The sequence below is a fragment of the Pseudonaja textilis genome, unplaced genomic scaffold, assembly GCF_049901715.1.
Source record: "Pseudonaja textilis isolate UNSWEBS1 unplaced genomic scaffold, rPseTex1.2 PTEXCTG52, whole genome shotgun sequence".
NCBI lineage: Eukaryota > Metazoa > Chordata > Lepidosauria > Squamata > Elapidae > Pseudonaja > Pseudonaja textilis.
Genome location: NW_028262749.1, coordinates 39,916 through 62,841, shown reverse-complemented (window position 1 = coordinate 62,841; position 22,926 = coordinate 39,916). Strand labels below are relative to the sequence as shown.

At 47.5% G+C, this 22,926-nt stretch overlaps 2 protein-coding genes across 2 annotated transcripts; both read right to left on the bottom strand.

Moving 5' to 3' along the window:
* Positions 1–7,559: 7,559 nt before the first annotated feature.
* LOC113453846 (nascent polypeptide-associated complex subunit alpha-like) lies at positions 7,560–12,518 on the bottom strand. The gene is made up of 4 exons (XM_087918799.1): positions 12,513–12,518; positions 12,108–12,218; positions 10,557–10,679; positions 7,560–7,763 (listed from the first exon to the last, which is right to left on the bottom strand). The coding sequence occupies exons 1-4, from the start codon at positions 12,516–12,518 to the stop codon at positions 7,749–7,751; spliced, it is 255 nt and encodes an 84-aa protein (XP_087774925.1). The 3' UTR covers positions 7,560–7,748.
* Positions 12,519–16,417: 3,899 nt separating this feature from the next.
* On the bottom strand, positions 16,418–19,951 carry LOC148123784 (uncharacterized). The gene is made up of 3 exons (XM_087918798.1): positions 19,315–19,951; positions 17,529–17,795; positions 16,418–16,584 (listed from the first exon to the last, which is right to left on the bottom strand). The coding sequence occupies exons 1-3, from the start codon at positions 19,949–19,951 to the stop codon at positions 16,418–16,420; spliced, it is 1,071 nt and encodes a 356-aa protein (XP_087774924.1).
* Between the last annotated feature and the right edge of the window lie 2,975 nt (positions 19,952–22,926).

Sequence of the window (22,926 nt, the reverse complement as noted above, 5' to 3'; positions counted from 1 at the left end):
GCCAATTTCTCCCTGCCAGGCCGCAGGGGTAGAAAATGGGAGGTCTTACCTTCGCCGAAGATTTAATGGGCAGCCCGCAGGAGAGTCTCTTTGGGTTATGTGTTCCACACAAGGACCTTCGATCAAAGGAGAGTGAGTTGAGAGGGTAGCTGGTGAGCCTTAGATTAGGACCTCAGAGTGAAGTGGTAGAATCAAGGATGAGAACAGGAGGCACTTCAGGAACTGAGATCTGGGGCCAGAGAGCAGGAGCAGAACCTCCTCGGGGGGCAGGGCAGTGGTCATTGTGAACCCAGAGTGTCTTGCGACAATGTTCAGTGGAGCAGAAACCCGGAATGGGAGGCGAAAGGAGCATCTTCTGAAAGTGGCATCCCGGTACTTTAGGGAGAAAGATTCTCCGCTTGGATGGCTCGTCTCAGTCTCTGCCTCCTCAGTTCACAGCCTCTGAACTTCTTTATAGCCTTCTCTTTGGCTATCCTCTTGGCTTTTAGCCTTGGGAGATCTTGCGAGGACTTTGAGGTGAAGCTGCATCCATGACTTCAAGGCTGCGTTTTCTCCAGGGGCAGGCGGCAATCTTCCCTGCCCAAGCAGAGTGTTTTTCATTTGGGTAGCTGATCCCTGTTTGTTTAAGGAAAGTAATGGGGTAATGTCTCATTGTGCTATTCTTTTCGATGACATAGCATTAATCACAAAACTGGAACAAGAAGCTACTAAAATATTTCACTCATTAGAAGAAATTTAAGATAAAACAGTTTGGAGAATTAATATCAGTTTAAAGATAGATAAAATTAGGGGAGGATACAAAATCTATGAGCAGATAAAATTAACCAATTACTTAAAGTTTTATAATGGAACTTTGTAAGCCAGCTCTAGAAACATCAATGAGCCAGGAGTCTGGCCACAATGATGTTCAAAGTCCTATTTTTGATAAAACATTTATCAATCCTTGATTGGTAGTTTATCTTATCTCAGTAATTAGTCAAGACCAGATATAACCGTGTTAATCAATTAGCGATTAATGTTGGGAGCGACTGAAAGGCTCTGGCAATCTGATAAACGTATGTTAGATATCTGAAAGAAAAAATGCATTATGCATTTGTGTTGGAGCCCTAAAGATGAACTGAGTTTAACTGCATATGCTGATACAAATTTGCTACAGACCTAAATACAAAAATCTACATGGTGCTGTAATAATATTATTGGGAAAGGTATTGATTGGATGGAGATCTATTATTTATCTAAGTTGTCAACAATAGGCTGTATTCTCCGTTAGCTTTATTATGTACAGATTGGTTGTTAAAAGCAATTGATGATTGACATGGGAATTGATGTAACAGATTCTATTGTTGTTTATGGAGATAACAAATCGAGAGAATGGAGGATAAATAAAAGAGAAAGATGGAGGGATTGGAGGAGAGATAGATGTCTAGAGGAGGGGAGAGAATGGAGGGATAAATAAAAGAGAAAGATGGAGGGATTGGAGGAGAGATAGATGGCTAGAGAGGGGAGAGAATGGAGGGATAAATAAAAGAGAAAGATGGAGGGATTGGAGGAGAGATAGATGTCTAGAGGAGGGGAGAGAGAATGGAGGGATAAATAAAAGAAAAGATGGAGGGATTGGAGGAGAGATAGATGTCTAGAGGAGGGAGAGAATGGAGAGATAAATAAAAGAGAAAGATGGAGGGATTGGAGGAGAGATAGATGCTAGAGGGGAGAGAATGGAGGGATAAATAAAAGAGAAAGATGGAGGGATTGGAGGAGAGATAGATGTCTAGAGGAGGGGAGAGAATGGAGGGATAAATAAAAGAGAAAGATGGAGGGATTGGAGGAGAGATAGATGTCTAGAGGAGGGGAGAGAATGGAGGGATAAATAAAAGAGAAAGATGGAGGGATTGGAGGAGAGATAGATGTCTAGAGGAGGGGAGAGAATGGAGGGATAAATAAAGAGAAAGATGGAGGGATTGGTGGAGAGATAGATGAAGATGGATGGATTGGGAGAGATAGATGCTAGAGGAGGGAGAGAATGGAGGGATAAATAAAAGAGAAAGATGGAGGGATTGGTGGAGAGATAGATGTCTAGAGGAGGGGAGAGAATGGAGGGATAAATAAAAGAGAAAGATGGAGGGATTGGAGGAGAGATAGATGTCTAGAGGGGGAGAGAATGGAGGGATAAATAAAAGAGAAAGATGGAGGATTGGGGAGAGATAGATGTCTAGAGGGGGAGAATGTAAAATATGAAAGATGGGGAGAGAAATGGGGATAAATAAAAGAGAAAGATGGAGGATTGTGGAGAGATAGATGTCTATAGGGGGGAATGGAGAGATAAATAAAAGAAAAGATGGAGGGATTGGAGGAGAGATAGATGGCTGGAGATGGGGAGAGAATGGAGGGATAAATAAAAGAGAAAGATGGAGGGATAGAGATGAATGAAATGATAGATGATAGAGTGATGATGGACAGAGAAAGGACGAAAAAAGGCCTGGATGGAGGGACAGAGAGGGTTACACGGAGCAGGATGGATGGACAGATGGATCAAGGTAGAAGTGGGTGGATGGACAGATAGATACAGAGGGACAGATAAAGGACAGGCGATAGGAGGAGGCAGAGATGAAGAGATGGGGAAATGGAGAGATGGAGAGAAGGAGAGAAAGACAGACAGACAGACGGATGGAGTGCCCACTCCATTCCTTTCCTGATCCCGAGGCACTCCGGGAACTCTGGGACTACAGAACCCATTCTCCCCACCTGCCGGTGGTGCTCAACCCATCGAGAGGGGCCTCAGCTTTAAGGATGCAGGACTTCAATGGAAGAAAAGCAAACTTCCGACTTCTCCCTCCCCGCTTCCATACAGGAAGTCCTCATCACTTGCAGCCGGTCCTCGCATTTACGACCGTCACAGCGTTTCTCCCCCCCCTCCAGTCACATGGTCAAAAATTCAGGAGTGTGTATGGATGCCAGTGGGTTGCATCACCCCAGGGGTCCAAGCGATCGCAGTTTGTGACCTTCCCTCCCATGGGCTTCGCTTAACAACAGCTACTTTCCACTTAAAGTCCAAAGGCCCAAACGTTGCTCAGCCGATCCAGCGCCGCTCACCCAATGGCACAATTTGCTTCATGCCCAGGATGAAACGGGAGAGCGATCCTAAAAATCTGAGGGGGGGGCTCGTTTTGACCACATGCTCCTTGCTCAGTGACCAAAGCTCTTGTCATATGTTGAGGACTCATCATAAAACCGCCCCAGGCTCCTCAGTGTGTGTCCTCCAAGGTGGCAGGAGGTTGAGACGCCAACAGTCTCTTTATTCCCCAACCCCGCCAACCCAAGACACGTGTAGTACTACAAGTCCCATCATCCTCAGCCGGGCAGGGAAGGGTGGGCGTTGTCCAGCCCACAAAACTGAGCCTTCCTTCACCAAACCCCTAAATGGCTTCACGGCCTGCAGCTTCTCTGCCTTAAATCTCTGCCGGTTATCCTAACTTGGTTTCTCAAACTTACTTGGTTTCTCAAGTTATGGTTTATGGTTATGAAAGTGATTATTAGATTTTTCTAATCATGATTACTTTGATAAGTCATTCAAGGAAGCAGGCATAGGTATAATATTCCTTTATTCTGTTTTCCTCCACAACAACCACCCAATTGTTCGCACAACAGTTAACAAATCGTGATTTACTAAGCCACCATCAGCCAGGTTTGGTCACAGCCAGCTTTCCCTCAGATCAGACACCCTTCAACTCCTTAGTGCAAAGAATTCTGGGAATTGAGTTCCACTTCCCCCCCCCCCACAAACACATACAGGTGTGGGTTGTTATAGGTGTCTTTGCAACAAGCCATCATTTACACTCCCAGAATTAAAATTGTGCAAGAAGCTGCAACTGGAAAATAAACCAACTTTGATTATTAACTTAATTTCCCCTCTGTTCCTGTTCCAGTTTGCTGATAGGAAAAGAAAAGGTGGCTAGTGTGTGTCTCACACCCATTGTGCATTTACACAAACACAGTCAGGACTCTTCCATGAGCTTCCAACTCAACCCAACCCAACGCAACACAACCCTGCTTTACCCAACCCAAACTTACTCAATGCAACACAATCCTACCCAATCCTACTCAAACTCAGTCCTATTCCACTCAACCCAACCCAGACCCAACCTTCTCAACATCCTTCTTTAATATGGCAAACCCCTATGCCCAAGACTCCACCACCCATCATCCTCAGCTTGGAGAAACTACTCCAGACCCTCCCCCTTGTCTGGACACCCCCACCCCAAAAACTCCCCTTGCTCCTCAGCAGGCATCCCCTGTCCCCAAATAACCTTGCCCCAGGGGGCTCCAGTTACCTTCTCTTGGGTTCTTAAAGAGGCTGAGAATAGCCCCCATTCTAACCACGATTCTCAGTCAGTTAACTAGTGGAAGGGCTTCCTTCAGACCAGAATCTCTTCAGGAACTCTCAGGCCGAGCCTTCCAGCACCTTCTCCACTTTATTTTACTTTTTTAATTTAGGAAGAGGGGAGAAGGGTGGAGGAGAAAGAGGGTGGGGCTCTAAAGCTCTCTGCTTTCAGTTCTTAAAGAGACAGCGCCCCTTTCTGACCATTAAGCTGAGTTTCCAAGATCAGAGGTGAGGTAGTGTCCTACTAACCGTTACAGTGTGGCAGAGTTGGAAGGGATCTCAAGAGGTCATCTAGTCCAACCCCCTGCTCAAGCAGGAGACCCTTACACAATTGCAGAATCATAGGGTGGGAAGGATCCTCGGAGGCCATCTAGTCCAACCCCCTGCTCAAACAAGAGACCCTTACAGAATCAAACAGCTGGGAGGGACCTTGGAGGTCATCTAGTCCAACCCCCTGCTCAAGTAGGAGGCCCTTACAGAATCAAACAGCTGGGTGGGACCTCGGAGGTCATCTAGTCCAACCCCCTGCTCAAGCAGGAGACCCTTACAGAATTCCAAAATCATAGGGTGGGAAGGGTCCTCGGAGGTCATCTAGTCCAACCCCCTGCTCAAAAAGGAGACCCTTACAGAATCAAACAGCTGGGAGGGACATTGAGGTCATCTAGTCAAACTCCCTGCTGGAGCTAGTGGTAGTCCTGCTCACCCCAAAGTCTTTGGGGAGATGAAGAAATTTTATACAGATACAGTGGGGTGGACCACCTCCCCCCATTGGCTAGCTTCACAGAAGGAGAGCCACAAACCATGATCGCAACCCACAATAGATGGCCTTGGACCACACAACCACACCAAGCCAGCCATAGAAGAAGCCACGACTACATTTCCAGACATCCATCTCAATCTCAATATACTTTTTTCCTAATGTTAAGGATGATGGGACTCGGAATAGGTTTGGGGAAGAAAACCCTACATGCTCTCCATCAAGAGTGAAGATGGAACAAACCAGGATAGAGGGCATGAAATGGATTCCCAAGGGGAAGCGGGTGAGAAAACCTCCCCGGTTAAACTTTCATTAATGTTGCCATCTTTCTGTGATATGGACTTATTTATTTATTTATGGGGAAAAAAATGTTCCTTTATCCGTGTCGCCAGCTTTAAGGGCTGGTAGAACTCGCACTCGGCTCAGCTTCTTGAATTTTCACATGGGGGAGGGGGAGGGTTTCAGAAGACTGGGGGAGGGGGAGATTTTATAAAAGGAAATATTATTTTTTAAAAGTAATAATAATCCAGAAATGATGGGTGCTCCGTTACTGAAGGGTTTGAAAAAAGAGATTGGACAACCGTTTCTCAGAGAGAGCGGGGTTTGGACTAGATGACCTCCGAGGTCCCTTCCAACTCTGTCATTCTATGATTCTGTCAGGGCCTCCTTCTGCAGCAGGGGGTTGGACTAGATGACCTCCAAGTTCCCTTTAAGAACTATTCTTCTGAATGTGGTGATTGGGTTGGAATAGGTGACCTCAGGGGTTCTTTCCAACTCCCCTTATTCTGTGGAGGTCTCCTGTTTCGAGCAGGGGGTTTGAGTAGATGACCTCCAAGATCCCTTGCAACTCTATGATTCTATTACTCTGAGTGAGGTGGGCACTTTGGACTAGATGACCTCCAAGGCCCCTTCCAGTTCAGCAATTCTGACGCACTCCATTGTCAGTAAGAGGGCAAAAAGCATCCAGACCCATCACAGACTGGAAAAAAAATACGGCCAGTCCTTGCTTTACGGCCACAACTGAGCCCAACATTTCTGTCATGAAGCGAGACTTTGATTCCGTGAGTTGGGCCCCGTTTTACAACCTGTCCTGCCGCCGCCGTTACATGCGAATCACGGCCATCCTTAAGTGAGTCGCCTGGTTGTGAAGTGAGAGCAAACGTCCTGCTATTGTCCAAAGGTCGCTAATGGGGGGAGGGGGAAATCGCATGGCTTGGGACGTGGCCGTCATAAATACGAGTCAGTGGCCTCCCAATTTCGATCTTGGGGAACGTCCAGCATTTTTTGATGCCGTCATGACGCCCAAACGGCTCAGAATTTGGTTATGTGCCCAGGGTGGGATTCTTTCTTTCTTTCTTTCTTTCTTTCTTTCTTTCTTTCTTTCTTTCTTTCTTTCTTTCTTTCTTTCTTTCTTTCCTTCCTTCCTTCCCTTTCCTTTCTTTCTTTCTCTCCCTTCCTTCCTTCCTTTCTTTACTTCTTTCTTTGTTTTGTTCTTTCTCTCTCTTTCTTCCTTCCTTCTATCCTTCTATCATTCCTTCTTTCTTTTTTTTCTGTCTTTCTCTTTCTCTCTCCATTCTTTCCTTCCTTTCTTTACTTTCTTTCATTCTTTCTTTCTCTCTCTCTCTTCCTTCTATCCTTCCTTCCTTCCTTCCTTTCTTTCTCTCTTTCTTCCTTCCTTCTATCCTTCCTTCCATCCTTCTTTCCTTCCTTCTTTCTTTCTTTCTCTCTTCCTTCCTTCTATCCTTCTTTCTATCCTTCTTTCTTTCTCTTTCTTTTCTTTCTTTTTCTCTTTTTCTTTCTGTCTCTTTCTTTCTTTCTTTTTTCTTTCTTTCTCTCTTCCTTCCTTCTATCCTTCTTTCTATCCTTCTTTCTTTCTTTCTCTTTCTTTTCTTTCTTTTTCTCTTTTTCTTTCTGTCTCTTTCTTTCTTTCTTTTTCTTTCTTTCTCTCCGTCCCTCCCTCCCTCCCTCCCTCCTTTCTTCCTTTCCTTTCCTTTCCTTTCCTTTCCTTTCCTTTCCTTTCCTTTCCTTTCCTTTCCTTTCCTTTCCTTCTTTTCTTTTCTTTCTTTTCCTTCCCTCCGTGCACCTACCTGGGAGCCAGAACCAGGTGGGTGGGTCCCCCGGGGGGGGGGGGCGGGGCAGGGCGGGGCAGCTGGGCTTCGGAACTGCTGCTCCGCCCAAGGGGACCTCAAATTGACAACCGCTTCCGCCGAACTGGCCTGAACCGGCCGAATCCCCGCCCCCCCCCCTGGGCTAAGACGAAGTCCCATTTTGGGGTGCGGGGAGGTGACTTCTGTGCTTTTGGAACTGTTGCTAAACAGACCCCTGGAAGTCGAGGACTTGGCACCCGGCACCTTCGAACCCACCTCCCTGCCCAGCCAAAGAGAGAGAGAGAGAGAGAGAGAGAAACGGAGGCTGGGTGCAGCAGGAGGGAATATACCGTTTATTGAGCGCGAGCGCATCCTTGGTGTAGAATCGGGAGAGTAAAGTCTTAGCAAGTTCCTAACAGCTGTAATCGGCTACGGGCAACTGGGTTTCTATACAGAAGTGGTGGCTGAGTGGGGAAACTGAGGCAGGGGTGGGCGGGCTGGGCGGGGCACGTCCCCCCACCGGTCACTACATGGTCAGCTCCTGGAAGACAGAAGGGGAGAGAAGGGAAGCGTCAGGTCTAGGAAGCAGTGGGGGGGGAGGGGAGGGGGAGGGGAGGGGTCCTCGCAGACGTCTTGCCCCCCAACTAGGTACCGTCCTCAGTGCCGGAGAGGAGGAGGAGGAGGAAGAGGGGAGGGAGGAGGGAGAATTGTGGGGTCCTTGGGGATCTCCGAGCAGGGAGGTTTTCCTGCAGGTGTCTATATATACTACGTATCCTGTAGGAAGAGAAACTCCACCCTGCTCCCTCCCAGCCCTGATGATGCTCCCTAGCTGGGTCGAGAAATGTCTGCAAGGAAATCACCCAGCTAAGACCGCAGAGTCCTCCTCCTCCTCTTCTTCCTCCTCCTCATCCCACTCCTCCTCCCGTTCCTCCTCCTCCTCCTCCCAGTCCTCCTCCCAGTCCTCCTCCTCCTCCTCCCAGTCCTCCTCCTCCTCCTCCTCTTCCTCCTCGTCCCACTCCTCCTCCTCTTCCTCATCCTCCCACTCCTCCTCCTCTTCCTCCTCCTCCTCCTCCATCATTATTATATTATATTAAAAACAAGGACAAATAGGCTGAAAAACAGCGTCTTTCCCAGGGCAGGAGCTCTTTTGAATTCTGCTGTATGGTGCAATATTAATGCAATATCGGGTTTCCAATTCAATGTGTGGAGTGTGAAGGGTGTGTGTTTGTGTTTATTTTCGTGTTCATGATGTCCACTGAAGATGGTGTTTGATTTCGTTGTACGAGCTGCAATGACAATAAAGTAAACTAAAAAAGTATAAAATACACTGCTCAAAAAAAATAAAGGGAACATTTAAACAACACAAAGTAAACAACACAATGTAAATCAAACTGTCCACTTGGGTAGCAACACTGATTGACAATCAATTTCACATGCTGTTGTGCAAATAGAACAGACAACAGGCGGAAAGCAGAGGCAGGTAGCAAGACATCCCCACTAAAGGAGTGGTTCTGCAGGTGGTGACCACAGACCACTTCTCAGTCCCTATGCTTTCTGGATGATGGTTTGGTCACTCTTGAATGCTGGCAGTGCTTTCACTCTAGTGGTAGCATGAGACGGAGTCTACAACCCACACAAGTGGCTCAGTAGTGTAGCTCATCCAGGATGGCCATCAATGCGAGCTACCAGGAGACAGGCCAGTACATCAGGAGATGTGGAGGAGGCCGTAGGAGAGCAACAACCCAGCATCAGGACCGCTACCTCCGCCTTTATGCAAGGAGGGACAGGAGGAGCACTGCCAGAGCCGTTCAAAATGACCTCCAGCGGGCCACAAATGTGCATGTGGCTGCTCAAACGGTCAGAAACAGACTCCATGAGGGTGGTATGAGGGCCCGAGGTCCACAGGTGGGGGTTGTGCTTACAGCCCAACACCATGCTGGACGTTTGGCATTTGCCAAGATTGGCAAATTTGCCACTGGCGCCCTGTGCTCTTCACAGATGAGAGCAGGTTCACACTGAGCACATGTGAAAGACGTGACAGGGTCTGGAGACGCCGTGGAGAACGTTCTGCTGCCTGCAACATCCTCCAGCATGACCGGTTTGGCAGTGGGTCAGTAATGGTATGAGGTGGCATTTCTTTAGGGGGCCGCACAGCCCTCCATGTGCTCGCCAGAGGTAGCTTGACTGCCATTAGGTACTGAGATGAGATCCTCAGACCCCTTGTGAGACCATATGCTGGTGCGGTTGGCCCTGGGTTCCTCCTAATGCATGAAAATGCTAGACCTCATGTGGCTGGAGTGTGTCAGCAGTTCCTGCAAGACGAAGGCACTGATGCTATGGACTGGCGCGCCCGTTCCCCAGACCTGAATACAATTAAGCACATCTGAGACATCATGTCTCGCTCCATCCACCAACGCCACGTTGCACCACAGACTGTCCAGGAGTTGGGGGATGCTTTAGTCCAGGTGTGGGAGGAGATCCCTCAGGAGACCACCGCCACCTCATCAGGAGCACGCCCAGGCGTTGTAGGGAGGTCATACAGGCACGTGGAGGCCACACACGCTACTGAGCCTCATTTTGACTTGTTTTAAGGACATGACATCAAAGTTGGATCAGCCTGTCGTGTTTTTTTCCACTTTAATTTTGAGTGTAACTCCAAATCCAGACGTCCATGGATTGCTAAATTTGATTTCCATTGATAATTTTTATGTGATTTTGTTGTCAGCACATTCAACTATGTAATGAACAAAGTATTTAATAAGAATATTTCATTCATTCAGATCTAGGATGTCTTATTTTTGTGTTCCCTTTATTTTTTCAAGCAGTTTATAATGTAATAATGTAGTAATGTAATCTATTTCATTCTACCCTACTCTATATTCTATTCTATTCATTTCTATTCTATTCCATAGGCACTCCTCAATGTATGACCACAATGGAGCTGCAGATTTGTGTCGCTAAGTAAGATGCTTCTTAAGTGAGTTTTTGTCCCATTTTACGACCTTCCCTGGCAGATCTGTATTAAGGGAATCCTGGCAATTGTGAAGGCAGTCGCATCTGTCTCTTAAGACCCTTTCTTCTGCGCTGTTCGAACTTGGAACAGTTGCTAACAGTTGTAAATTGAGGAACAGACACTAACTGAACCATCGTAAGTTGAGGACTGCCTCCCTAGGGATATACTGTGGGAATCGTGGGGAAGCAGCCATGTCAATTCTCTTCCTCTCAACCAAACTCTCCAAACCCGTCTCTCCGTCTCCCCTCCCTTTCCTTCCGGGAATCCAGACTACATTCCACTGCAGCAGAGGAGAGAGAGGGCTGCCCTCAAACCACTGACCAGGATGGCGTTGACGATGTCGTTATTGTTGTGCCGAAGGGCTCGGACGGCTTTGGAGCGGGAGACGTTGGCCTGTGCCATGACCAATTCGATATCACTCACTTCCAGACCCGTTTCGTCCATCTGGCAAAGAGGAAGGGAGGGAGGAAATACATAAATGCAAGCAGGAAAGAATGAATGAATGAATGAATGAAAAAGAAAGAAAGAGAGAAAGAAAGAAAGAGAAGGAAGGAAAGAAGAAAGAAAGAAGTAAACAGAAGGAAGAAAGAAAGAAAACAAAGAAACAAAAAAGAAAGAAAGAAGAAAGAAAAAAGAGGAAAGCATGAAAAAGGATCGGAAAAGAAAGTAGGGATGGAGGGAGGGAGGGAGGGAGAAGGGGAAAGAAAGAGAGAGATAAAAGAAGAGAAAAAAGAAAAGACATGCAGACAGGAAGGAAGGAAGAAAGAAGGAAAGAAGGAAAGAAAGAAGGAAGGAAGGAAGGAAGGAAAGGAAGAAAGGAAGAAAGGAAGAAGGAAAGAAAGAAAGAAAGAAAGAAAGAAAGAAAGAAAGAAAGAAAGAAAGAAAGAAAGAAAGAAAGAAAGAAAGAAAGAAAGAAAGAAAGACCATCATGTTAGGTCCTTGGGCAGGACTTCAAGAGGCGGTTCCAAATCCCAAATCCCACCTCAACATCTGGCTGACTTTGCAGCAAACCATAACAATCATTATAGTAACAATGGAGTAAGGTTCCAGACAATAGACTTACCCCACCACAGGATAACTTCTACCAACACTTAATGGTGTCCCTGCAACCTGAAGTCCGAGCTTAGCATCTTCAAGAAGAACATGGAGTTGGCTGGAGAAGCTACGAAGAGGTTTTCTCATTGAGATGGACATGTGGTCCATCAACATGAAGCTCAGTAGATAGATGGTATGGTGTCTCCTGAGGTTGGACTAAATGTCCTCCTCTGTCCCTCCCAGCCCGAGTAATATTAGATCCTTCTAGGGAGTGTAGTCCCTACACATCTGAGAGACACCTGTCCACAGCATCGAGGTTGGAGGTACCACCAACGTTGGCGCCATCCAATGTGGACAACTCTTGTGGTCATGAAGATGGAGACGACCAGAGAAGAGTCACCATTCTTGGTCAAAGCAAGGTATTCTGAGCAAGAATTGGGCTCCATGGGTTAATGGCCTGCCTCCCGAGAAGTCTACTCCCCTTGGATCTCCTAGGTCAGGAGTCGGCAACCTTAAAACACTCAAATAGCCACAAAGTTCCTAATTGGAAGCCCTCCCGTTCAATCCTGGAGCCAACCGGAAGTCCAGTTCCCTCATCATAGAGTCTCCTCCTAGCCCGGCATCCTCTTTCCTAACCAAAAGCTCTATCAATTGTGGGACAGGAAGGAGCAGCAAAGGAATGAAAGAGCCACATGCGGCTCTAGAGCCATGGGTTGCTACTCTTGTCCTAGGTGGACCTCCAAGGAGGACATCCTGAAGGTTCTCGTTCTTTCTTGGCCTGTCCTCCTTTCTATTACCCTCTCCCGCTCACGTCTGGAGAAGGTTGGCCTCCTTTACCTCCTCCTCTTCCTCACTCTCCTCCTTGATGGTGACGGCCGACGCCGCTTCGGTGATCAGGGGCGAGTGCTCCACAGTCGCTTTGTGGGCCTCTTGGGAGAGGTCTTCAATCTGAAAAAAGAAAGCAATGGAGGACCTTCAGATCTTCGGGAGGGAGAAAAGGAGACTTGGGCAAAGCCAGATCTAGCCCATTGCCAGGAGAAGATCTGCCTCCGTTCTGGAGGAGAAAGAGGACCTGGCTTTGGCCCGTTTTCCAGGAGAAGACCCCGCAAGGAGACGTTCTCCAATCAGTCAAGACCTTTGGCCATGTTCTACCAAGAAGCCAGGTCCTTCAACCAGGAATTAGTCCACTTCCCTAAATCCAGGGGTGGGGCTTCAAAAAAATTGAGCAATCGGTCATGCAACGGCCATTTTCACCCTCCCTGGGCTCTCCTTCCTTCCTTCTTTCTCCTATCTCTCCTCCCTTTATCCCTTTTTCCCTTCTTTCCTTTATCTTCCTTCCTTCCACCCTTTTCCTCCCCTCAAGATCCCTATCTCCTTTTGTTCTTTCCTCCTTCCCTTTTTCCTTCTTCCCTTCTCTCCTCTCTCCTTCCTTCTGTCCTTCTCCTACCTCTCCTTCCTTCTTCCTTTCTTTCCTACATTCCTTTCTACTTCCTTCCTTCCATCCTTTTCCCTTTCTTCCTATCTCTTCCTGATTCCCTTCTTTCCTATTTTCCTTTCTCCTTACTTCCTTCCGTCCATCCACCCTTTTCCTATCTTTCTTTCCTCCCTCCTTCCTCTTCCTCCCTCTTCACTCACCAACGGACTTCTCCCCCCCACACCCTCCCAAGACCCCAGATCCTCGTCCACCCTCAGCTCACCTTGACTTCCCCAAAGACAATGTAGTTGTCAGAAGTCGGACTTTTGAAGACATCCGGCTTGGTGATGACAAACAAGATATTATTGGATTTGCGGATGGTTACCCTGTTCACGCCATGGATCTGCCGCAGACCCAGTTTGGACATGGCCTGGGGGCAAAGTAGAAGACCTCACACAATCCGTTGACACCACGTTGACCGGCTCGCAACCACACCACAAAGAGAGGAACTCGCACCCACCCTCAAAAGCCACGGAAGAAAGCTCAGGAGGTTGAGGAACCAGGATTTGGATTCATTTAGCTTCAGGCCGGCATGTTGCTCCTCATAAATGTTTTGAATTATTTTTTGAAGCTCGGCTCGAGGCTCATGATTTAATTAGGGCAATCGCCGGAATCCTGACACAACCCTCCAAAAACTAGGCTGGGCTTGAAGCCACGGGGTCAACCCAAGAACTGGTTGAAGAACCAGGAGAAGGAAGGACCTTGGCCCACCCAATGCTAGAGTTGAGGTCCTAAAGGCCAAGCTTTCAACTCATAAAACATTCCTATGCCTGTTTTCGAGTTGCCATAAACAAGGTGGGGGAATCTGAAGGAGCAGTAAGGCAGTTTAAAGCCAGAACCGCCCTTATCTTACAAAGAGTGTAGCCTAGGCTACCGGATCTTCTGCCCATGAAATCCCTTCATTGGAGAATCTGATTTATGACACACCCGGGGGGAGAGGGGGAAACTGGGCCACAGGTGACTGTCAGTTACGTAGGCCAGAGTTGGCTTCATTTAGGAGAATGCCGGCGTGCTGCTCCTAATAAATCTGCTGAATTCTTTTGAAGCTTGGCTTGAGGCTCATGATTTAATTAGGGCAATCGCTGGAACCCTGACACAAGAGCTGGATGAAGAACCAGAAAAAGAGGGACTTTCTCCCGCCCGATGCTACAGTTGAGGTCCTGCAGACCAACCCTTTGCTTCCACAGAGGGCCATCTTGAGGTACGGTCTTCTTCAAGACACGGTGGACCATGAATTGTGGAAAGTTCTAGAGACCACAAGAGGTTTCTGGAATGAACCATGCAGAAGTCTTTCTTCTGACTTCCCAAGAGAACTTCGCTTCCCCAGTATGGGGAGGGTATCTCAGTCCAAAGCCAGGGAAAATATTGACACCCCCCAAAATTGGGGTTGTTCCAAGGTGCTCTGTGGAGCCTGGCAATATGTTAGCAGACGCCTACTACAATGAGTAGAAGACTTACACCTCACCAAGCCCAAGAGGTAGAGCAGATCAGGAAACTAACAAACTCTAGAACACACCCTTAATGAAGGTGGTGAGTTCTAGTTCAGTCTTAGGCGTGAAAGTCCGCTGGGTGGCTTTGAGCCAATCACCGCCTTAGGCATGAAGGCCAGCTGGCTGAATACAAGCCCATCACTAGGAGGTGGTGAGTTCTAGTTCCACATTAAGCAACAAATCTTGTTGGGTGATTTGGGGCCAGTCCCTCTCTGACAGCTGAACTTACCTTGCAGGATTGTTGTTTCTGGAAATATAGGAGAGTGCTGGAGGGAGGGAGGGAGGGAGCGAGAAAAGAGATGGATGAGGACGGATAAGGAAGGAAAGAGGTGGAAGGGAAGGGAGAAAGAGAGGGTGGAAGAATGGAGGGATGGGGAAGGAAGGAAGGAAGGAAGGAAGGAAGGAAGGAAGGAAGGAAGGAAGGAAGGAAGGAAGGAAGGAAGGAAGGAAGGAAGGAAGGAAGAAGGAAAAGTGGAGAAGGATAGGTGGAAGGGAAGGAAGCAGGGAGGGAGGGAGGGGAGGAAAGATGGAAAGAAGGAGGGAGGGAAGACAGATGGAAGAGATGGGAAGGGAGGAAGGAAGGAAGGAAGGAAGGAAGGAAGGAAGGAAGGAAGGAAGGAAGGAAGGAAAAAAGAGGGAGAGAGAGAGAAGGAAGGAAGGAAGGAAGGAAGGAAGGAAGGGAGGGAGGGAGGGAGGGAGGGAGGGAGGAAATTACCTTTCTAGCTTTCTTCTCGCTCCGGCTTTGCTTGGCCTTGCTGATGGACTCTTCACCTGTACCCAGAGACTGTACCCTGGGCTCTTCACCTGTACCCTGGGCCTGCCAAAAAACACACACACAGAAATCCATTTACTCCTCCCTTACTACTAAGCGGATCCCTCTCTCTCTCTGTCTCTCTCTACCTTCCTGGAAAGGCAGTTAGCCGGCCTCAACATCTGAGATCAGGGTTTTTTGAAGAGGTCTTTTATTTAATTTTATTTTTCTCTTGTGTATATCCTACCCCAAGATATACACAACCCCCCTTTCTTTGCAATCGTGGTTTTGGCCCCGGGGCCGTTGAATTCGAAGCCCCGCCAATACCGTCCATATCCAGCGAGACCCTTTGGCAAAGTCACCTGATCGCCTCAACGAAAATAAACTGGGGGTGACAAAACTCCGGAGCAGGTCCGCATACAGTGGTGGGATTCGACTGGCTTGGACCAGTCCGAGCATTTGCCTGTCAACTCCTAAAATATTTCTAGGGTCCTTTTAGAGTTGCCAACAGAAAGGGAGGGGGGAAGGGGGTTTGAAAGAGCAGTACGGCTGCTTGGAAATCAAAAGTGCATTCCATAAATAGTTTTTCAGAGATAATAACCAGGTGACTGAAGTTTCTGCCAAGCAAAATTCAAACTGGAGAGCCTGACTGATGACTCTGGGCTATGGATGTGTCCCATTGGAGAATATGAATTACAATACACCCAGGGGTGGGGGTGGGGAAAACCAGGGTCAAGGGTGACAAGGAATGATGTGCTTCACATTCGGTTGCACCCAGGCAGTGGAGGACATGTTAACTCCCAATAAATCCTTTGGAAGTTTTGGAAGTTTAGGCTCAAGACTCGGGGTTTAAATGGGGTAATTGCCGGAATCCTGACACTCGGCTTACGACCACAATTGAGCCTGAAATTTCTGGGCCTGAACAAGATGGTGGTTAATTGAATCATGCCGCTCTCCGTGTCAAGTCTTGTTGTGCCCACCGCCCCCCACTCCTTCTAGGATCCAGCAATTCCATTTTTAATCTATTGATCAATGGAAAGAAGGCAATTTCAGGCGCCTTGCGAGCACAGCCTTCAATAGCACTCAAGTGGGCGGCGCGGAGTTGAAGCCTTAGGGAGGAAAGTGGAGTGGGCAACTTGGACCCAATCAATAGGAAACTGGGGGTTCTGGTCCCGCGTGAGGCAGGAAAGATGGCTGAGTGACTTTGGGACAATCCCCAGGGAACTAGGAGTTCTGGTCCCGCCTGAGGCAGGAAAGCCAGCTGGCTGACTTTGGGCCAATCAATAGGAGAAGGGGAGTTCTAGTCCCACCTTAGGCATGAAAGCCGGCTGGGTGACTTTGGGCCAATCCCCAGGCAACAGTGAGTTCTAGTCCTGCCTTAGGGAGGAAAGCCAGCTGAGTGACTTTGAGCCCCTCTCTCTCTCAGTCCAGGTCACCTCAAGTGCGACTGACTAGGGAATTCTGGGAGATGAAGTCCAGCCATTTGGGGTCTGGGAAGGGGCCACACCTGCGCCGCATGAGCTGTCCCTGGTACTGGAATGTTCGGCTCTTCCAAATCCGGGAGTGACCCTTCGTTGCTTTCCGAATCATTAGACGATCCTGCCCAAAAAGATATTTTAGTGTCTTCTCTCTTCACTTCTTTCCCAAGGCTCGGTCCTCAACTTACAACGGCAATTGTGACCCCCATTGCCATCATTAAGTAAGATGTAGTGAACTTTGACCTCTCCCCCCCAACTTATTCTCTTTGGTGCCACAATTCTTAAGTTGTAGAATGCTCTGGCTAGGAGGGACCTTGGAGATCTTCCAAACCACCACCCTCACACCCATCCTTGTACACATCATTGAAGGACACACCAAAGATCACAGGCTGGAAGGGACCTTCTAGGCTAACCTCCCACCCATCCCGTTGGAAGTCTTTGAAGAACCCACCGAAGATCATAGAATCTTTGGGCTGGAAGGGTCCCTAGAGATCTTCTAGTCCAACCCCTTGCCCATCCTCCTAGACATCCCTGAAGGTCCCAACACAGATCACGGAATCCTAAAGCTGGAAGGAGCCTTGGGAGCTCATCTACACCAAGGGCCATCAAACTTGGAAAGTTTAAGACTTGTGGACTTCAACTCCCAGAACTCCTGAGCTAACATAACTGGAGGAGGAGTTCTGGGAGTTTGAGTCCACAAGTTTTCAAGCAGTCAGTGTCAACAATTCATGCTGGCTTGTTGCTCCTAATAAATCTTTTGAAGTTTTTTTTTGAAGCTCGGCTCGAGGCTTATGATTTAATGAAGGGCGATCACCGGAATCCTGACAGTCGAGTTTGAAGGCCCCTGTTCTAGACCAACTGCCGACCCATCCCACTGGATGTCTCGGTAGAACCCGCCAGGGCTGGACAGGACCCTGGAGGTCTTCTAGTCCAACACCTCCTCTATCTCACATGACATGTCACGGCCAACTCCCCAACCACGGGGCTTCATTCAAACCAGCCACAGCGAAACCCCCACACTGAGAGAAAGACACGTTGGGCCAACTCCTCCCGACGTCTTCCTACCTTTGTGGTTGATGTTGTGGGCCCTCTTCCCTGTCAAGGACATCTTCTCTTCCAGCGGCATCATGCCCGCCTCATGTAGTGTCTCCAGAGGCCTCTCCTCACTCGAACTTGACTCCGGCCGGAAGGAACCCCGAGAAGCTCGCTTTTTGCGCACCGCTCCCAGATATTTGAGGCGGGAATCTTGGTGGCCGGGCAACTGGTTCCTCCCTCGGGCATCTTGGCCGCCAGGAAGTTGGTGGAGAGCGGAAGACCTGGCACTCTTGAGAGCTGGAAAAAAGAGGAAGTTGAGGGTCTGGACTTCGGACCTTTCCTTTTCCCATTGGTCGGTATTTCTTGGGAGCCGTTGACAGACAACCCCCAACCATTGGTTGTCCTTCATCGACAGGCCGTCCTATCATCTTACATGTTGGTGTCCACGATGTGCTTTAAGCTGGGTGGTTTTCTGGCAGACGTTACAGGACCCAACTAGGTGATATCATCAGTGTGATGGTATCAGGGAGTGTGGGGTCGATTCCCTTTTTAATCTAAGGTCAAGGGAGGGAGTGTGGCTTTTGTTTCCCCCTTGGTAGTTCCTTTTTAAAGGAGAAAATGGACAAGCTTTTATCTGCAATGGGTCTAGGGGCTCCTGCTTGAGCAGGGGGTTGGACTAGAAGACCTCCAAGGCCCCTACCAACTCTTGTAATGCTGTTAAAGGCATTAAGGTATGGTTTTCGGCTTGATTTGTTTGTCTGGTGTTAATCCACGCTCCTCCGTGTTTCTCTTTTTGTTGGTTCCTGGGTGCTCATTGAGCATGGTGGTTTTCTGGCCGATGTTTTGTGACCCAGCTATGTAACATCACTGGTGCTCGAAGGAATTCTACATAAACAAGAGAACAATCCCCACAACCTTCTAGCACGGATGATGTTCCCTAGTTGGGTCATGAAAAGTCTGCAAGTAAAACCACCAAGGGCGCTTCAGTCATCCTCCTCCTCCGTTGGTAAGCCATTGTTGCAATGGTTAAGCAACTGCTGTGTTTAAGCCATTGTCGCCTTCGTTAAGGGACTGCGGCAGGGCTGGGATTGAAACGGTTCCGACTGGTTCGTGCGAACCTGTTGTGCCAGCGATTCCACCTGCCCCTGCCCTAGTCTGTCCTACATTTCCGTCCCGGCTGATTCACACTGCGCATCAGCTGTTTTACTCACTGCTGCAGTCTTTAAGACACAGCTGTCGTAATTAAGCAAACCCTGCAGTTCGTTAAGCGAACCCACTCTTTGCTATGAGGCCGGCTTGACTGAAAACGTCCATTTTCAGCAAAAACACTGTCAATCTGGGTTTAGTTACCGCGGAAAGCTGCAAACAACCATAAAACCAGAACAGCTGCTGATTTTGTCCAAAATGGGGTCGTGTGACCACACAGACAATAGGTTTGTCATTTTGAATGGTCCTTAAGTGGGTGGTCATACTTTGTGGACTCCCTATAAACCTTTGATGTACACAGATCTAACATTTGTCCTCAGTGTTACAGCTGGTCCTTGATTTACAACCACAATCGCGCCCAACATTTCCATGGCTATGTGAGACTGTTGTTAAGTGAGCTTGGCCCCATTTTATGACCTTCCCTGCTGCTCTGTGTCAGGTGAACTGAGGCAGTTGTTTGGGCAGTAACCCAGTCATTAAGCGAATGTGGCTTCCGCCTTGTCAGAAGGTCGCAAAAGGGGATCGCAGCACCCACGGGACGTTGCAACCATTGCAAATCGGGGCCAATTTCTTTCCTATGACCGCAGGGGTAGAAAATGGGAGGTCTTACCTTCCGCCGAAGGTTTGTGGGCAGCCCGCAGGAGAGTCTCTTTGGGAGGTATGTGTTCCACACAAGGACCTTCGGTCAAAGGAGTGAGTTGAGAGGTAGCTGATGGGCCTTGGATGGGACCCTCAGAGGGAGGTGAAGGTGGTAGAATCAAGGATGAAACAGGAGGCACTTCTGGGAACTGAGATCTCGGGGCCAGAGGCAGGGCAACCAGAACCTCCTCCGGGGCAGGGGACGATGGTCGTTGTGAGGGCCAAGTGTCTTGCGACAATGTTCCAGTGGAACGGGAAACCCGAGGAATGGGAGGCGGGAAGGCATCTTCTGAAGAGTGGCATCCCGTACTTTCGGGGAGAAGATTCTCCATCTTCGGATGGCTCGTCTCAGTCTCTGCCTCCTCCAGTTCCACAACCTCCTGAACTTCTTCCATGGCCTTCTCTTTGGCTATCCTCTTGGCTTTTAGCCTTGGGAGATCTTCGCGAGGACTTTGAGGTGGGCTTCCATCCATGACTTCAGGCTCGTTTTTCTCAGGGGCAGAGGCGACGTCTTCCCTGCCAAGCAGAGTGTTTTCATTTGGCGCGGCTGATCCCTGTTTGTTTAAAAAGGAAAGTAATGGGGTAATGTCATTGTTGCTATTGTTCATCGATGACATAGCATTAATCACCAAAACTGAACAAGAAGCTACTAAAATAATTTCACTGTTAGAGAAGAAATTTAAGATAAAACAGTTTGGAGAAATTAATATCTTGGTTTAAAGATAGATAAAATTAGGGGAGGATACAAAATCTCGCAGGCAGATAAAATTAACCAATTACTTAAAAGTTTTATAATGGAACTTTGTAAGCCAGCTAAAACATCAATGAGCCAGGAGTCTGGCCACAATGATGTTCAAAGTCCTATTTTTGATAAGAACATTTATCAATCCTTGATTGGTAGTTTATCTTATCTCAGTAATTGGTCAAGACCAGATATAGCATACCGTGTTAATCAATTAGCGAGATTTAATGTTGAGACGACTGAAAGGCTCTGGCAAGCTGATAAACGTGTGTTAAGATATCTGAAAGAAAAAATGCATTATGCATTGTATTTGGAGCCTAAAGATGAACTGAGTTTAACTGCATATGCTGATGCAAATTTTGCTACAGACCTAAATACACGAAAATCTACATCGGGTACTGTAATATTATTGGGAAAGGTATTGATTGGATGGAGATCTATTAGAAACATCTAAGTTTGTCAACAATGGAGGCTGTATTCTCACGTTAGCTTTATTATGTACAGATTTAGTTTGTTAAAAGCAATTATTGATTGACATGGGAATTGATGTAACAGATTCTATTGTTGTTTATGAAGATAACAAATCAGCAACACAGATGGCTTCAAATATTGCTGTTAAGACAGGAACAAAACACAGAGACTTAAGATATTTAAATGTGAGACAATGTGTGCAAAGTAAGATGATTGAGCTAGAATATTGTATGTCAGAAAACTATATAGCAGATCATTTTACAAAGGCCCAAGGCTCCATAAAGCATAGGGCTTGCTGTGTGGATTATGCTTAGAACGTATGGTTGTATATATTATCCTACCCAAAAGAGGAGAATGTTAGGAATATAAGTCACCTAACAGTTATTTGGGTTGGAAATATATAAACTAGAATAGAAATTTTAATACGGTATCTTTAAGAAAATGCTAAAACTGTAATTGGGCGTGGTTCCGCAAATGGCCATAAGATGGAGCCAGAAACCTGGGTTGTTTAGTTTCAGTGAGTATCTGTCCCTGTTCTGCTGTTTTCTGGAGAGTGTTGCCTTTTCTGTATTGACTGCTATTCTTGGATTTGATGTAAGTCTGTTACTGAACTGTTTTTGACACTGGATTTGATATTTGGATTATCCCTGAACTGAACATTGATTGCTTTACCTGTCAAGGACTTGGACTGCTTATCTTGGACTGTACTTAAACGTTTATTGGAAGTAAAAACCTACATTTACTGTACAGTGTATGTGTGTGCTGTGTGTGTGTTATTCAACACTACTCTCACTACGTCTCCCTGTATGCGTTCATTCTCCTAATGGAGAATAGGGATAAATAAAAGAGAAAGATGGAGGGATTGGTGGAGAGATAGATGGCTAGAGAGGGGAGAGAATGGAGGGATAAATAAAAGAGAAAGATGGAGGGATTGGTGGAGAGATAGATGGCTAGAGAGGGGAGAGAATGGAGGGATAAATAAAAGAGAAAGATGGAGGGATTGGAGGAGAGATAGATGGCTGGAGAGGGGGAGAGAATGGAGGGATAAATAAAAGAGAAAGATGGAGGGATTGGAGGAGAGATAGATGTCTAGAGGGGGGAGAGAATGGAGGGATAAATAAAAGAGAAAGATGGAGGGATTGGAGGAGAGATAGATGGCTGGAGAGGGGGAGAGAATGGAGGGATAAATAAAAGAGAAAGATGGAGGGATTGGAGGAGAGATAGATGGCTAGATTGGAGGAGAGATAGATGTCTAGAGGAGGGGAGAGAATGGAGGGATAAATAAAAGAGAAAGATGGTGGAGAGATAGATGGCTAGAGGGGGGGAGAGAATGGAGGGATAAATAAAAGAGATGGAGGGATTGGAGGAGAGATAGATGGCTAGAGGAGGGGAGAGAATGGAGGGATAAATAAAAGAGAAAGATGGAGGGATTGGAGGAGAGATAGATGGCTAGAGAGGGGGAGAGAATGGAGGGATAAATAAAAGAGAAAGATGGAGGGATTGGTGGAGAGATAGATGGCTGGAGAGGGGGAGAGAATGGAGGGATAAATAAAAGAGAAAGATGGAGGGATTGGAGGAGAGATAGATGTCTAGAGGAGGGGAGAGAATGGAGGGATAAATAAAAGAGAAAGATGGAGGGATTGGAGGAGAGATAGATGTCTAGAGGAGGGGAGAGAATGGAGAGATAAATAAAAGAGAAAGATGGAGGGATTGGAGGAGAGATAGATGGCTAGAGAGGGGGAGAGAATGGAGGGATAAATAAAAGAGAAAGATGGAGGGATTGGAGGAGAGATAGATGGCTGGAGAGGGGGAGAGAATGGAGGGATAAATAAAAGAGAAAGATGGAGGGATAGAGATGAATGGATAGATGATAGAGTGATGATGGACAGAGAAAGGACGAAAAAAGGCCTGGATGGAGGGACAGAGAGGGTTACATGGAGCAGGATGGATGGACAGATGGATCAAGGTAGAAGTGGGTGGATGGACAGATAGATACAGAGGGACAGATAAAGGACAGGCGATAGGAGGAGGCAGAGATGAAGAGATGGGGAAATGGAGAGATGGAGAGAAGGAGAGAAAGACAGACAGACAGACGGATGGAGTGCCCACTCCACTCCTTTCCTGATCCCGAGGCGCTCCGGGAACTCTGGGACTACAGAACCCATTGTCCCCACCTGCCGGTGGTGCTCAACCCATCGAGAGGGGCCCCAGCTTTAAGGATGCAGGACTTCAATGGAAGAAAAGCAAACTTCCAACTTCTCCCTCCCCGCTTCCATACAGGAAGTCCTCATCACTTGCAGCCGGTCCTCGCATTTACGACCGTCACAGCGTTTCTCCCCCCCTCCAGTCACATGGTCAAAAATTCAGGGG